Source organism: Gallinula chloropus, assembly GCF_964237585.1.
Source record: "Gallinula chloropus genome assembly, chromosome: 2".
In the NCBI taxonomy this organism is placed as follows: domain Eukaryota; kingdom Metazoa; phylum Chordata; class Aves; order Gruiformes; family Rallidae; genus Gallinula; species Gallinula chloropus.
The window spans coordinates 42,558,262-42,574,417 of NC_140086.1; the positions used below are offsets into that span (position 1 = coordinate 42,558,262).

General features: G+C 37.8%; 1 protein-coding gene across 1 annotated transcript in view; it reads right to left on the reverse strand.

Annotated features, from left to right (window-relative positions):
• The window catches only part of RP1 (RP1 axonemal microtubule associated), a gene marked incomplete at both ends in the record, with an annotated part of 177,366 nt that overhangs the window by 125,995 nt on the left and 35,215 nt on the right, over positions 1-16,156 (reverse strand). The window contains 6 exons of the mRNA XM_084260605.1: positions 1,562-1,651; positions 5,360-5,562; positions 10,710-10,841; positions 12,479-12,656; positions 13,756-13,968; positions 14,569-14,745. Of these exons, the coding sequence (XP_084116731.1) occupies positions 1,562-1,651; positions 5,360-5,562; positions 10,710-10,841; positions 12,479-12,656; positions 13,756-13,968; positions 14,569-14,745 (993 nt within the window). The remainder of the gene's footprint in view (positions 1-1,561; positions 1,652-5,359; positions 5,563-10,709; positions 10,842-12,478; positions 12,657-13,755; positions 13,969-14,568; positions 14,746-16,156) is intronic.

Below are 16,156 nucleotides of genomic sequence, written 5' to 3' on the forward strand. Positions count from 1 at the left end.
CTAGAGAGGATCTTTACTTGCATCGGTGGTCTTGCAACAGAAACTGCCAGCCTCTTTTCCTTGAATACACCCTGGACTCAAAATTATCTTCTTGGAGCAAACAAATCTGTAAATGAAACTTGCTTTTGTGCCATAGGAAATGTTACTAATTCTGATTTCTCTTGGAGAACCACCTCTGGAGTACTGAATACTGAAAACTAGGTGACACTAGGGTAAGATTGAGCTTTTGGAAGATGTGGAAAATTGACATATTTTTGTATTAAAATGAAAACAGGATGAAACTTATTATCTATATCCTTCTGAATTTTGGCAAGGGGAGGATATGTTGAACTATTAAATCAACTTATATTACATTTGCCTCTTCTACAGCAGAACAAAAGACAAGTTGGATGCCAGCACGCTCGATATATTCCTCTGAAGATAATTAGAATTCAAATTCTCAAGTTATTTGCCACTGTACCTTATGAACCTTATCTACTGCTTCCTATAACTAAAGCGGTTGCTTTTTATTCTTTTATGGGAAGAGGTTTTGTTGGTCTTGAATTATAGCAATGCTTGCTACATTTTTTCAATAGGAGTTCACCAGCAAAAGGAAATCAGTGCCAAAAATTGTCTTGCTGTAGTTGTGCTTTGTATAGCATGCAGAAGCCTCACAAACAAAATTATGAAAATCATAGAACCATAGAATAACCTGAGCTGGAAGGGACCCATAAAGATCATCAGGTCCAACTCCTGGCTCCACACAGGACCAGCCAAGTCAGAGCAAATAAAGTATTCACATTCAAAATCTAACCTTTAGGAAGTCAGGACAATATATGCATTTATCTAACTTTTCAATAAAATAAAATACACCAAAGTATGTCTTTATTCTAACATGAAGTACTTTTGCAGCAGTGATTCTTCATCTCTGCTGTTTATTGGCAGAGCTTCCCCCGCTGTTTCATAACAATTGCAAATATTAACTGATTTGTCAGAAAAAACACAGCTTGCATCCTGATTTATTTCTTTCTGTGAAAAGAAACATCTGAAATCCCAGGCCTACCCTATGAAATTTAGACCAAAAAGTTAAAGAAATATTCTGTCACCCCCAGGACAGAAGGTAGGATTACTGCAACCATTTGAGGAACTGAAATATTTATACCTACATTCAGTTTTGTTACTGTTACAGTTAAGGCCTTTGGGTAAATGTAAAAATCTGTTATCACTGCATAATTCTGATCATCTAAATCAGGCTTTTTAAGATTAACTGAAGGCCAAAGGATACACTTGTGTCTTTTACCAAAATGGTATAGGTGAGCTTTCAGAAGCCAAAACGTGGTAGAACCTATCAACACACCAAAATTGTTACCTAGGAACTAGATAAATTAGGAATAATTGGAAAATAATGACACATATTTCCATCTCTCAGAAGACAGACTTTATCAGTGCTTTTGTCTTCTCTAAAGCAATCTAAGACAAAGTTAACAAGAACATATCACAATCAGCTGTGGCCTCATGAATGGGCTTTTAGTTCATATAAAAATTAATAAAGCAGGAAAAAATCACTGTAAAAAAATCTCACCCTTTGTAAGTTCCACTCAGATTGTCCATTCAGTAATTCATCAAGTTCAATTCTTATCTTGTAGATATTCCCAATGCTTTTTATTTTAACCTGAATAAAGCCAGAACACCACAACTTGTAACTACAGACAAAAACATACAAAACAGACTTAAACTTGTGTGGTAGAGCCTGCATGCTAAGTAAAGCCATGCCTAGCCAATTAACACTATCAAATTCATGATTAAAAGAGATTTCAGTCTCAGTCTCAGTCTCCCACACATACAGAAGCAGCAGCATCTTAATGGCAAGCACAGGCCTATGAATTCTATGACTAAAACTATTACAAGGACACCTTGCAAGCAAAACAAGAAGAAACAAAGCAAAACCAACCACCCCCCCCCCCCCCCAAACTAAATGTTACCCTTACTGTATATTCAATCATCGCACACTTTAACTCAAAAATCCAGTCCTCGGTGTTGCACAAACCCCATTTGCTCTGTATTTCTACATTGTTCAATTAATTTAATTTGGGCTATATTTCTGGAAAAAACCAGCTACATCCCATGTAAAGAAAAAAAAAAAAAACACATGAAAATGTATCTTTATCTTTGCAGTTGGTTCCAGATTTCTCTGAATCACTGTAGTATCTGAGTGTACAGGAATAGCACACAATATTTGATTGGCAGATATTGGATTAAAGGATCCAGAAAAGAGACTGCTTCTGTTTTTTCTAAGCAGATTTCTGTCTGAGCCCTGGGTTGACCAGATTATAGCCTCATGAAATCATAACGCTTGCCAGAAAAATGATTTGGCAGACATTTAAACTCTTCCAAGTTCGAAGACTAAAAAAAGATGGTAAGAGAGATGAGGAATACAGAATTAAATCCACTAAACTACAGGTCACAGATCTTTCATAATGCAGCACAGAAACACAACCATAAGCCCTAGTATGTCAAAGTGAAGGATATAAAAGTTTTGGAGACCTTAAGGAAAAAGTTCTCAGAAGTTGGCAGAACACCAGCAAAACTTTGAATGTCACTGGTGCTTTCTTCACTTTCTGACTATGATTTGTGTTCATCCATACTTTCTTCTCACTTTCAAGCTTTATATGCGCTCTTACTTATGAAATCTACTGTATGTAACCCTATCCTAACCCTCTTATTGGGGTTTTATTTAAAGTTGAATCATTATTTAAAGTGAGCCTAAATAATTTCAGATAATTTGTAATGTACTGCTAGGAAAGGAAAAATAAGAGTGTTACCATGTTATTTCTCAAATACTACTCCTATTGATAAAAGGTTGGTGACAGCCTGTTCCATGCCATCATTTGCATCCTGAAAATCTACTTAGATTGTACAAAAAATGTTTTCATTTCATTCTGTTAGAAACACCTACTAGTATATTATCCGCTCAGTCTTCACCTTCATCAATAAGAAAATCCTCTTCTCTTTCCAGAGGTCAGAATTGCCTCAGTTCCTATATCAGCTTTCATCAGTCTCTTTGTGCAACTGTATATTAAACTTTTATGACATAGTCACAGTGTTACCATGCTTTAGTCAACGATTTCTAGGAGCAAACAACTTCCCCTTGGTTTTCCTAATATTGAAATGCACTCAGTAAATCGGCACAGTTGAGAAAGAATCTGTGTTCATGCCTGTATTTGTATTGCTATAGTTGCTCCATCGACCTAAACTTCATGAACAAACTAAACGTTAACTCCAGCCTTGCAATATGGGTCCTATCCTTTCCATCAGCTTAAAAAAATAGCTTTCTGTGGAGTCAAATTCTGGTATCTTTGCTTATGCTGCATAAATTTGTCCATGATTAGTTACCTGGAGACTTTGGGATTAAAGCAGCAGTAAAGTAGGGGTATACATACAGCTTGACTGACAAGACCTCTATTGTCCTTTCCCACATTTCACCAACTTAACCAGCCCACTTCTCAGTAATATGAGATACGGTCTTCTCGTCCACAGAGCTGGTATTCACTGAATATGCAGTGCTGTCAAGTTAGATGTTTATTCTAATGAACTCCTCTTTAGCCTTTCAGTTAAAAAATAATAACAAAAAAGTTACATGATCATTTCATGTATCAATACCAAACATAAATGTACTGAACACAAGGAGTAACTTCTGACTAGAACAAGCAGAGGTTTCCCAAAAGAATTCCTGAAACCCTCTGGTAGCCTGGATTTTTCTCATGCACAGTCTTAGAAAGAATTAAACAAGCAATGGCTACTTATATGTGTAAGGTAAGGTAAGAGAGAGAAAGCCACATATGAATTGTTTTCATGTCTCATGATAGTTCTAGTTTTTCATAGTTGGGCATAATGATGATAAAGAGAAAGGTTAAAGAAAACTGATTCCAAATTGCCTGCTTATTACAGGCTTTTGGAAGCTGTTTTCTTCCTCAAACTCTTGGCCAGAGCTATGATCAAGCTGATTAGTTTAAAGAGTAAAATTTGGTATCTTCTGCTCTAGGAAAATATCAATGAAAACATGTCAAGCTCAAAGATGCAAATGGTGTAAATATGTAATTTTTTGAGATCCTACATTCCTATCCTGATTTCAAGACTAATCCTGCTTAGCAAGTGCGGGATAAAGTTTAAAGGGAAAAAGAAGAAAGAGGTCTTACTCATAGGCTTTTTCTTTGTGGATTTATCTACTGTAGACTAAGCAATGAACAGCACTTTGGTGACGTTCGCTGTTTTGTGCCTGAGAGCAATAGTGTCAGCATGATGTAAAGAATCATAGTAGTAGCCCCAGGTGCTGAGAGAAAGATTCTGCTCTCTCACAAGATCAATATCCATAGTGCACAGCCATAATGGGCAATATCTATTTTAGAGAAGAGAAATTGGTCCATCTCTCAAGAATGTATGGATTAACGCTGCAAACATGCCATTACCCAAGGATGCTTATAAATTATTCACTAATTAGGAGAACAGGATTCCCTGTGGATCATAATATATAGCCTACATGCTTAGAAAAAGAATATTACAGTTGGCTATCTTCCTGCCTATGCCCTATTCATAGAGTATTATTATTAATATTTTTGACAGTAACAATCTTGGTTTGTCCTAAGATTGAATTAGAAGAGTGAATGAGGGCAGAAAAAAAAAAATTGCACAAAAAGTGAAAAATGTCACTTCTTCAGTTAGCTGGAGACAGCAATGTGTTACATGCATCTCAGAGAGAAAGACTTAAGCAAAACTGAATTTTTAATCCCTTTGGTATTCCCTCCCAGCTTTCCTTGTTACAATAGAGGTGGAATTATTCTTAAATGATAGCAGAGCTCTTTGTGCTTCCATGACATGATGATATGTACATTTTTATTGGGCTCCACAGGTAAAGCTTCTGGCATTTCAGCTGTTCATAATACGTCAGCTGAAAAAGAGTTTTCTTCCTTAACTGAACCAGTTTCACAGTGTACGTTTTACAGTATGCTTTGGAAACTGCATGCACGAAGATTTGATTACTAAAGATCCCTGTACGATATACAAATCTTACAGCAGACACGGTTTGTTCAGGAACGGATAGTTTCTAAACTGAGTTTCGAATCAATTGCCTTAAAGAAATCAATTTACTCTTGCACTTGTCCCATGTGAGCTACTATATGAGGGTTAGAGGGTTAAAAGAAAGAGTATTTCCTCCACGGCTAACTATATGCACCAAACTGATTTAATGCAGAATTCACAGAGATCAGATAGGGATTTTTTTTGTGCAGCAAATGCAGGAGAAAAACATTTTTTCTTTTCACATGACAGTATAATCTTTGGAAAGGTACATATTAAAATAATGTTCTTAGCCTTCATTAGCTACCTGAAATTTGTCCTCCTGCCTGGGAAGAAACAGCTGCTTTCTGTTGTCCTTGGCAAGACTTATTGGTCCAGCTACTCCTCTGTCTCCATATATCCAGAGAATGACATTTGCTTCAGTTCCTGCATTTCCTGTCAGCACTGACACTTTCCATTCATCACCTGAAGGAAGAGGATACTCACCACCTTGGGGATTTCTCATTTCCTCTGTGAAATACAGAACATTAGTGGGAGATGAAAATCGACATGAAACTGCCAGTTGCTGTTGTAACTTCAGCACATGAGATGACCATAACAGAGAGGGGATTGTATTTTTTCATGGCAAGTGAGATATTCTGAAAAGATAGATTTATGTTTCTTGTCCAGAATAAAATGTACTGATTAGTTGAGCTACAAGGATCAGCTGGAAAAGAACGAGTCTTATTATTATTCTTTATACATATTCTAGTGTAGAGTAAGGATGCTATGATGCAGAACTATGGCCATTAAATCAACATTTCAGGTTTCTTAGCCTGACATTTAGATATTATTAGAATTACTTGTAAATACTCCTCCAACGCCTTGTGTTGGGACATTATTAGCAGAATCACATCTAGAATAGAGAAAATTTTCATTTCAAATAAAAAAAACCCTCAGAAAACTAACTTTTTTCAAGAAAAATATTAATTAAATACTTTAAAATACTCAATAAAGAGCACTATATATCCTTGTCCAGCCATACTTAACACATACAGCGCCATCATTGGGGCTACGACGTATTTCACTAATGGCTGAGCAAATATAATTTTGGGAAACTTATATTTCACTTTAGAATAACACCAAGTGATATTTCATCTACCCTTAAAAGAAAAATATCTATATACGCAAAGATATACACTCTCTTGGGATGAAGGAAATTAGTTTTGAATATTCTAATCTAAGTAAAGCTTACAAACACCACATGTCTGGAACACTAGTTTTCAACAGTGGGACCACTGACCATGAAGTCCTCTCCAAAAGATGAAATCCTTGCCCCCAAGAATTTATAATCTGTTCTGACACAAGAGGCAAATAGAAACTCTAAGTTTGAAAAGATGAACCAACTCATTGTCTATATGTTGTATCTTGCAGGGGTTCCCAAACCTATCTTCATGAGGCCTTTTCACTGATTGCAAAGAGACTTTTTAATGTGCTAGCTGCACTGAATATAATCTGTACTGCAGATTAATTTCCTTTTGTATCCCCCAGTTCATATGTCATCCATTATGTGGCTTTCTAATAACCAAGCTGTTGGAGGCTGGAGATTCCAAACATGTAATGGAATTCACTTACAGTTTTGCAGAATTCATAAATAGCCACTGATCACAGAATCACAGAACGGTACAAGTTGGAAGGGACCTCTGAAGTTCATCTAGTCCAACACCTCTGATAAAGCAGGATCACCTAGAGGTGATCACCTAGAGGCAGATCTTGAATGGAGACTCCACAACCTCTCTGGGCAGGCTATCCCTCAGAGTTTTCCTCTGTTCAGATGTAACTTACTGTGCTCCAGTTTATGCCTATTGCCCCTTGTCCCATCACTGGGCACCACAGAGAAAACCCCAGACCCATCCTCTTGACATCCACCCTTTAGATATTTATAAGCATTGATCATATTCCCTCTCAGTCTTCTCCAGGCGAAACAGGCCCAGCTCTCTCAGCCTTTCCTCATACAGGAGATGCTCCAGTCCCCTCATCATCTTTGTGATCTTTCACCAGACACTCTCCAGTAGTTCCCTGCCTTTCCTGAACTGAGAAGTTGTGAACTGGACACAGGACTCCAGATGTGACCTCATCAGGGCAGAGTAGAAAGGGAGGATAACCTCCCTCAAATTGCTGGTCACACTCTATTAATGAACCCAGGATACCACTGACCATGAGGGCATGCTGCTGGCTCATGGAGAGCTGGTTGTTAACCAGGACTCCCAGGTCCTTCTCTGCAGAGCTGCTTCCCAGCAGATCAACCCCCAACCTGTACTGGTGTCTGGGGTTATTCCTCCCTAGGTGCGGGACCCTACACTTGTCCTTGTTGAACTCTGATAATGATTCCTTGAAGAACTCCCAGTGCACAACTAGGTATGTTCCTGCTGCATTACATATCTTGCTATCAGGCTCCTTTGCTTTTATATTTACTGGATCAGAATACTGGACTGGGTTTCTAGTATGGAGTTTTTCCCTTTTCTTCCCAGCCTTTAATGCAAAGGTGGGGAGGGGAGGGCGGGGGGGAAACCACACACAACCAAACAACAACAAAAAACCCCCACAAAACCCCACAACCTAAGAAACCCCACCCAAACCAAACAGAAAAAACAAGTGATGTAAAAGAAATCACTCACCCCTAGCAGAAGGATCCACAGCTAGTCTCTGAGGAGTGACTACTTTGGAAAAACTCCTCTACAGTGTTATTGCTGAGCATGACAAAATATGATATGGAGCATCTCTTTGGTCAGTTTGGGTCAACTGTTCCACCTGCATACCCTCCCAGCCTCTTGCCATCATCCCCCCCACACACCCACCTACTCTCTGGGAGTGCAGAGTGAGTAACAGAGATGGCCTCAGTGCTGTACAAGCACTGCTCAGCAACAGCCAGAATGCTGGTGTGTCAGCACCACTGCTTTGGTCACCAGCCTAAAACACAGCACCAGACTGACTGCTGTGAAGAAAGGTAAATCCATCCCAGCCAAGCCCAGTACAAATACTAAACAAAATAAGTTAATAAAATAGTGACAGAAATTTGCAATATCTTTATCTGACTGTGCGTTTTTACTAGCATTAAAATATAAGTTTGAAGGCAAGGTGAAAACCCATTTTGAATCCTTGTGGCTTTCCTCTTAATAAACCTTTATGAGCAATGAATTTCACATTCTGCTGAAACACTGCTGAAGCCAATTGTGTAAGTGAAGGATCGATTCAATACTGAAACATGATCCCAATCTTGCCCTTAAATTTCTTCAAATGTCACTTTTATGATATTAAAAAAATGTTGGGGGTTTTTCTTAAAACTTGTACTTAAAAGGACTTATATAATTGCTTGGATCATCAGATTGTCCTGTAGGTTAAATCGGCCTAGCAACTAAAGCATCAAATCTGAATTATGATCCACTAGCACTGAACTCTTAAATGATGTCAAATAATTGCAAAGGAAATCAGATCCAGTACAAAGTTCTGTACTAAATAAGAACTAACTTCTGGAACCAGGGAGAATTTCATCCTTGGCAAAGACTAAAATACTTTTAATTGATTTTTAAGGAATTCTGTACTTCAGTGCTTCTAACAGTAGTGCTATGACTTTGGAATGGTTATAGTAATTTAGAAATAAGCAAAAGAGTCATAATAATTGCTGGTTTTATTGTAGTCTTCATCATGACTAAAAGCAAGTTATTGTAAAAGAAAAAAGAAAATCCAAACACCAAAAATAAAGCAAAAGGCAAACATCTGATGTTTTAGTGACTGAAATAACAGAACTATAGCAAAGTAGTTGCTTCGGTATAATAAAAATTTTTGAGAACTTAACTATATAACTTTCTGTAACTGTAATTACCTAGCCCCCTCACCTGTAACTCTGAAAGCTAGAGTTCCTTCCAGCTATCTGAACCCACACCTTTCTCACAGCAAAGAGATTCAAATTACACAGGTATTCAAGAAACAGGAATCCCAGGCTGCTTCTCCCAGGCATCAGGAATCCCCCCCCTGTTGCTACCAAAAGCAGCTACTGCAACATCAAACTACTACCTCTTGAAAACAATTGTTATGCACAAACAATCCACAGGCTTCAAATGCTTTTTGCCTCACAATTTACTGGCTCTTCTTACAAATGGAATTCAGTGACATTGATTTGCTACAGGCTAAAAATATTCCAATCTGAAAAGAGGATTTGACGGTTACCCTGCATTAGTCATGGGAGTTTACACACTTCATGACACCATGCTGTAAATCTATTGCAACAAAAATTCATTCTGATTGGCCTGCATGAGAATGATGAAGTCACAGTCTTTCACATTGTTTCATAACAAACAACAAATATTTATTATTTGTGAAAACGAGGAAAACACAGCTGCCAGTTAGCAGACACAGACATAAAAAAGATGGCCTGGTCAGTCCAGGGGTTAATCTGCCTCCAGTTTGGATGCTAAGGGTGCCACTGGGTCACATACTCATACAATCATTACCCTTTTTTTGAATGTTAAATGGGAGTAAAAAAGCAAATGAGTATTTAATGAATATCAGTTTAAAAAATAAGGCTCACCTCTACATGTCAAAAATCAGTTACTTTTGAAGTATTCTGAGAGAAGGTATCGTACTTAAAAAGAGCATTTTCTTTGAAGGGCAGAGTAACTTTGATATTTCTATTCATCTTGCATAAGCAGAGTCCACATTTATGTACGTCAGATATACTTCTTACAAAGTGCTATAGACTCTGTGTAACCAATTTCACGGCAGATATTGCTTCTATAAAAGGATCCTTTGTATCCAACCCTAAAAACATCCAGCTTCTTTGAAAACAGGTTTGATGGCTTGTGTATTGTTGCCATGGGTTGCGAACACAGCATTTCTCACCAGTTGCTGACAACCCACAACACTTAGGGAGGGATTTCTGACAGAGTGATACAACATGAAGCCTGATAGATTGGAAACAGAAAGTGGGTGTTTTGAGCTAGGAATGGAAACAACATGGCCAGAAACAATTAACAGTAATTGATAATAATCCACATCTGTGCTTTGAATTTAACCAGGATACTTTGATTCAACTGAATTTATCTAAAATCCTTCCTGATACTTCACATTATACCCTATGAATCAGTATGCCACATCTTATGCCTTGTTTGCATTGTACTCTTTGAAATAGCCATCCATGGACAAAATTCAAAACCAAATCAGCAACCCACCTGAATTTTTTGCAACATGAATGCCTTTGGGACTACCTCGAGTCAACTAAGTAGGTCTCCCATAGTGGAAGTTTTAATATAATTTCGTCTTTAAGCTTACTCAAGATAACAAGTATTTTTCCACTATGTGAGTGTGCCTCGATGTGTTGTGTGCAGCTCGAAGTTTCCATTTAACCCATCTGTTTTTTATGGCACAATTCAGGCTGTGCAGACAGGGTCCTTGGGTACTTGGAAATAAAAGAGGTGGAAAGCAAACATGATCATCCCCACTCCTTAAGAGATGTGTCATTCCCTGTCATTCTTTTGGGGGTTTGTGTGGCAAAGTTTTAGTAGTGAGGGGGCTGCAGGGGTAGCTTCTGCAAGAAGCTGCTAGAAGCCTCCCCCATGTCTGACAGAGCCAATGCCAGCTTGATCTAAAAAGGACCCACTAGTTTGTAAACTGTTGCTTACTTGAGGATGGAAAAGATGAAAGGTTTTGAGATACTGGCTTCTGGGCTTTTGATGGTTGCAGATGAGATCCTCTGAAGTCTTCCTTCTCTTTTTTGGGTGCTGCAGATGTTCCCATAGGCTCTTCCCGGCCAACTAAACAAATTAAATGTAAATTCCATCACTAGCTACAAATAATTTACTTTTTCTTGCTCATAAGCTTCCCATATGTTCAGTCACAAACACTAACAACAGATATCACAACTGTTCAGCACAGTGGACATCATAATCTTTTCTCTGTGTATTGTGCAGCCACTACCTTTTATTGGCAGCATGCCAAAGTGGAAAAAATATGGCATATTAATAAAAGTCCATTTACTGCTTCGAAAATCTAAGTAACAACTTAACATTGATGTATGAATAAAAGGACTTGTTAGAAAGTAGTATAAGAAAAAAAAAATGTTTCTCCACCCCCTTGACATTTTCTTTATTGCAAGTAGGAATGCTGAAATGAAAACTGCATTTCTGACAGTATGAAGTGGCAAACAGACAATCTTGGTTGCTCTCATAGAAAATATTATCTCCTTTTATCTTCCTTTTACTGATTAGTAAGGATTGAGGAGAACTCAAGCCTGTAATGAAGTAACATTTAGTTTTATTTTAATGGCATAGTAAGCCCTGCTTTGTTGAGAATTTCCATTGAAAACCCTGCCCTTCCAAAAAGTAACAAAGGAAAACACTCTCCTCATTTCTACAAGGACACAGTGACCAAAATATTCTTGTCACTTGTCAAGCAGGGACTGAATGAATGGTAGGGGTGCTGTTACAATGACTTTCACAATACTTCCATATGTCTCAGTCACAACACACACAAAACAATTAGTAATAAGACTAGTTCTATGTTTTAATACTTTCCCTTTCCTAGTCAAATCATTCAAGATGTCCCTGTTCTCCTTGTGGCTGGTAAAAGTCTCACTGAATTCTCAATTTTGAACTGATGGCCATTGTCATGAGAGGTTTCATTTCTTGATCTCTGTGATTATATCCACCAGATAAAAATACAAGTACTGTACTGCCACTGCAGTTATTATCCAAGTCAGCTGGCTATGTTTAGTAACCAATTATTCACCACCAAATTAAAAACTTCATTCTCCTGAAGGAGGAGGCAGACAGTCCAACAACAGCGATCAAGAGTGTGCTGTGACCTAATTTCCAAGTCCTGGCTAGCTGACTAGAGCAGGTCAGCTCCCCAGTGATGGAGCTTTCTGACTCCAATAACTCTCAAATTCTTTTATGAGAGAGAAGAATTACATAATCAAGACACTAGTGGGAGAGTACAATGTATTTTCCAGCATAAAAAAAAGAACATGGCTAAACAGGACATCTCTAGAGTCTAATACTTTCCCTGTAAAAATCAGGAAAGACTATGTTATAGCTGACAACAAGACAACATCTCCCAGGTTTCCACAATCTGTATCCAGAATGGGGAATAGATCCAAGAATTCAACTCCATCTGCAACTTGTCACCTTTTTCAAGTCTTATGCTCAAACATTTATTTGCTTGGTAAAAAACTAGATTTCTTCTGCATCTTTTATTGTTATAAGAAGAGAGAGATGAAGACAAATTAACTAGCTACACAGGGGAAACTGCATGTGGGCACAATAAAGTTTTCACCTTTAAAATTACCAAAATACTCCAAAGAAAATGCTGTCAATCTAGCTTTTACAGTTTTGCTTTGAATTAGAAACACTAGTCTCTAAAGCAAACTGTAAAATATTAAGAAATTACATACATTTGATGACCTGTGGGTAGAAAAAAATGTTCCTCTCTCCATTGTTAATGACTGGCTTAGTCTGGCCATCTGGCAGAAGACCAACATACATCCCTTTATTTTGCACTGATTCTAGGCTTACAGATCCAGTTTCCAAATTCTTCTCAATTTTAAAGTGACAGTATTCATCACCTGTGCCCTAGGGAATTGAAAACAGAAAAGTGAATTCAACAATTTAACTGATGTAGCTAGGCAAGTTGAACCTTTCTTAAGACAGGCTTAAATATTACTAACTTCTAATAAAAATTCAGATTAACTTTATGCTTTGCACAATGTCCTACATTTCTTGCACACACACACAAATATCTTGTCCTTGCTTATTTCCTTTTGAACAGAAAGACCAATCTCATACTATGAGTAAGTGAAAGATGGTATGTGAAAGTATTCTGATTTCTGTTAGGATTCAGGCAAACTCTAGGATATATATTCAAAGGACTTTTCCACTTAATCAACCTACATCTTAATCATTCATTAGTGGTTTTTGTCATCAATGTATTTAGACTCAATACGACTTTAAACCACTGAACATGTTTGTGCTCTGCCACATTCAAAACAATTATATCAGCCTACATCAGCAAACAGACATAGGATTAGTAAATACTGTGTCTAATGAGCAAACACTAACATCTCATTCTCTTGTGTGCTCTTAAATGTAAATCTGCAATTGTTAAACTCCTAGCAAGTGGGGAATATTATAGGTCCAAAAATTCAGTATATTTCAACCATCCCCCAAGCATACTTTTATTAGTAATTATGCAGGCTACTTAGGTATTTCAGGAATAAACTCTATGGGGTTGCCTAATAAAGAAAAAAAATCGGGTTCTGCATTTCAGACAGAATCATTTGTATTAGCTAGGATGCCAACATCACTTCAACTTCTTCCAAACTCACAGTAGTATAACTGGTTGTTTAATAAAACTAAAATTAGAACAACAGTCTTGACAGAGTCATATGCTATCTAGGAACAAATAAATTTTATCTACATCTGTATTCTCAGTAGTTTAGAAATATAATCAGATCTTTACAATCAAGCACCAAATAGACATCACAGCTTCTCTTGCTGTATTTTTGTATCTTTCCTTGGGCAAATGAAGGAAAAGATATGAAAAAGTTCAAATATCTATAATTTTTCATCCCATTTTTATCCAAGCAAGTGGAAAAAAAAACCCCACTTTCTGCTATCACTGACAATTTACTCAAACTATCTGCAGAGGGAAATACAAACAAGAACTGCTTACTGTTCCATTACACTGGTCGTCTTTGATCTTCAGATACATTCTCGGGTTTCTCACACTTTCAAACATGCAGACTCCAGAGCTGATTTTATGCACTTTCCAGTAGGATTCCTGCTGCTGCTGACCTGCTCCGCTGCAGCTCCCATCGGGTCTAAGGGACAGAGCCTGGCTGAGACTTGTGTTGAGCAGAATGATCGCACCATGGTGAAACACACCCTAAAGATCGGAGACAAGAAGTCCTCTCTGAATAGCACAGCTTTCTTCCGTACCAAACTGATTTATTTTAAGCACTTATTAATGCATTTCCTTGTATAAATTTAAATGGATGCATCCCAAGCACTCCTTTATTTTTTTTTGTGCAGAAAACTAGCCTGGATAGTGGAAATCCTTCCCCACTCCACAGCTTCTCTGCTTTTTCTTGCTCAGCAGCATAGCACAACATTCAGAGCACAAGGAGCCCAGCAAGACAAGGAACTTGTTCTCTTTTCAAATGAAGTAATTCTCCATGGAGCCCTCCCGTACGAACCTACTTTCCTATTTTTGGAAGGTTTCCTAACAAGTCGAGAGATGCATCTTGGCCGTGCAGCAGCCCACCCTATTTGCCAATACCATCCTCAGTGTCAGCACCCCTTGCCCCCGAGGAGCAGCAAAGGGAAACCTGGAGTGCCGCCTACCTGTTAAGCTGTGGTTTAGCTCCACCTCGTGGAGATGGATCACTCTTCTAACCTGCAATCCTCTGACATTTGACTAGATACAACCTGCTTTGTAACGGGAAATTTCAGAAGAGCTCTCTTCGTTTCTCTCTGCCCACCTTACCTTGACATGCACAACAAATTCTTTGGTAAGCCCAGAGTATCCTGTGGCTGTTTCATCAGCAACTTTGCCTTGAAGGTTGAAGGTAACTGTGTGACCTGGGTTCCTGGCCGACTCAAGAATGGCACAACCACTTGGTTGAAAGTGAACACAGAGCTCACAGCAAACCTTGTCTTTGTTCTAACAAAGTAGGAATAATAAATCGTTAGAAAATCTACTAGGTGTTTTAAAATCCAGAACAGAAAATAACACGGTGAAGTTTTTGTGTTGTTCAAACTCCCACAATATTATCAGTCTGGTATGAAAATGTCTTTACATTTGCAGTCCTGATATCAAAGTCCATTGCAGACTGCAATTTCAAAGGACAGAGATAATTCATTTTAGGATGACACAGGTCTGAGGGTAACATGAAAGATACCTCGGTGTTTCAATCAGAGAGAAAGTTAGGGTCTCAGCCCACAAGTGCAGCAAAGAAAGGTTGGAACATAAAACTGATGTAGATGGGAAATGAACAACAGTAATTCTCTGCCACCAGCCATCCTTTGCTTGTCTCAGTGTTTCTCTTCATTTAATTATCCTTTCTTGTCCTTAAAGAGTCAGAGGTTTTACATGACAGAGCAGAGCAACACTCTATTCATGCTTGCCTGTTCGGGATTGCAGACTGTGTCATCCCATTGTATAAAAGACATGATAAACAAAATACTTATTAACATCTTTTATAAACTCCATCACCATTCTCATATTTAAATAAAACTAGGATTTTAATAAATGTAAATTGCTACTAATTGGCCCAATAATTTAAAAGAATTCTGGTCTAAACAATCTAACATTTCTGCAGCATTTTTAAGACTTTAAGGAATTAGTATTTCTAGAGAAAACTTTCATTTCCAAGGCACTACCTTCTGAAGAAAAGCTTCATACTCAAAAAAACCCCTATCAGATTCAGTATACTGTAAAGGAAAATATGTATGGATTTTAGAAGCAGTTGTGAACCAAGTGAGCCAGCATGTCATCAAAGTATAATTAAGTATTCATCAGAACATCAGTTGCAATTTTTGTATTGCCATTTTTGTTTGCATGTATCTATCTTCATTCCAAGGACCCAAAAAAGTTTTAAACAGCAGCATTTTTTCAAGTTCTCTAGGAAAAGGGACACCTTGTACTACTGAAAATGAGGAAATTGAGATCCAGATTTCCTATATGTTACACAAACTCATAAAGCATGTCAGTAGCAAAGCAAAAAAGAGAAAGTTCAAATTCAAGTACGCAGTTAATAATTTCTCTGTAGTAAGATATACTTGAATGTGACAGACTGCAAGGGGTTCTCTGTATCAGAATTACATCTATGAGCGTGAAGACTAGGAAGTCCTGCAGGGAGGTCTGGCAGTTTTCCTGGCAGCCTGACACTATCCCCATTGTGAAATCTAACTACTGAGAGTACTTTATTCCCACTAATGTCAGTGCTCATCATGTAAAAGAGGAATGGGACCAGCTTTGACTATGAAATTATTCACTGGATAAATAAGAGGAAGAACTAAAAAAAGTGAAAGGGAAACAGTTTCTTCCCTCATCAATACAAGATTTTCATCAG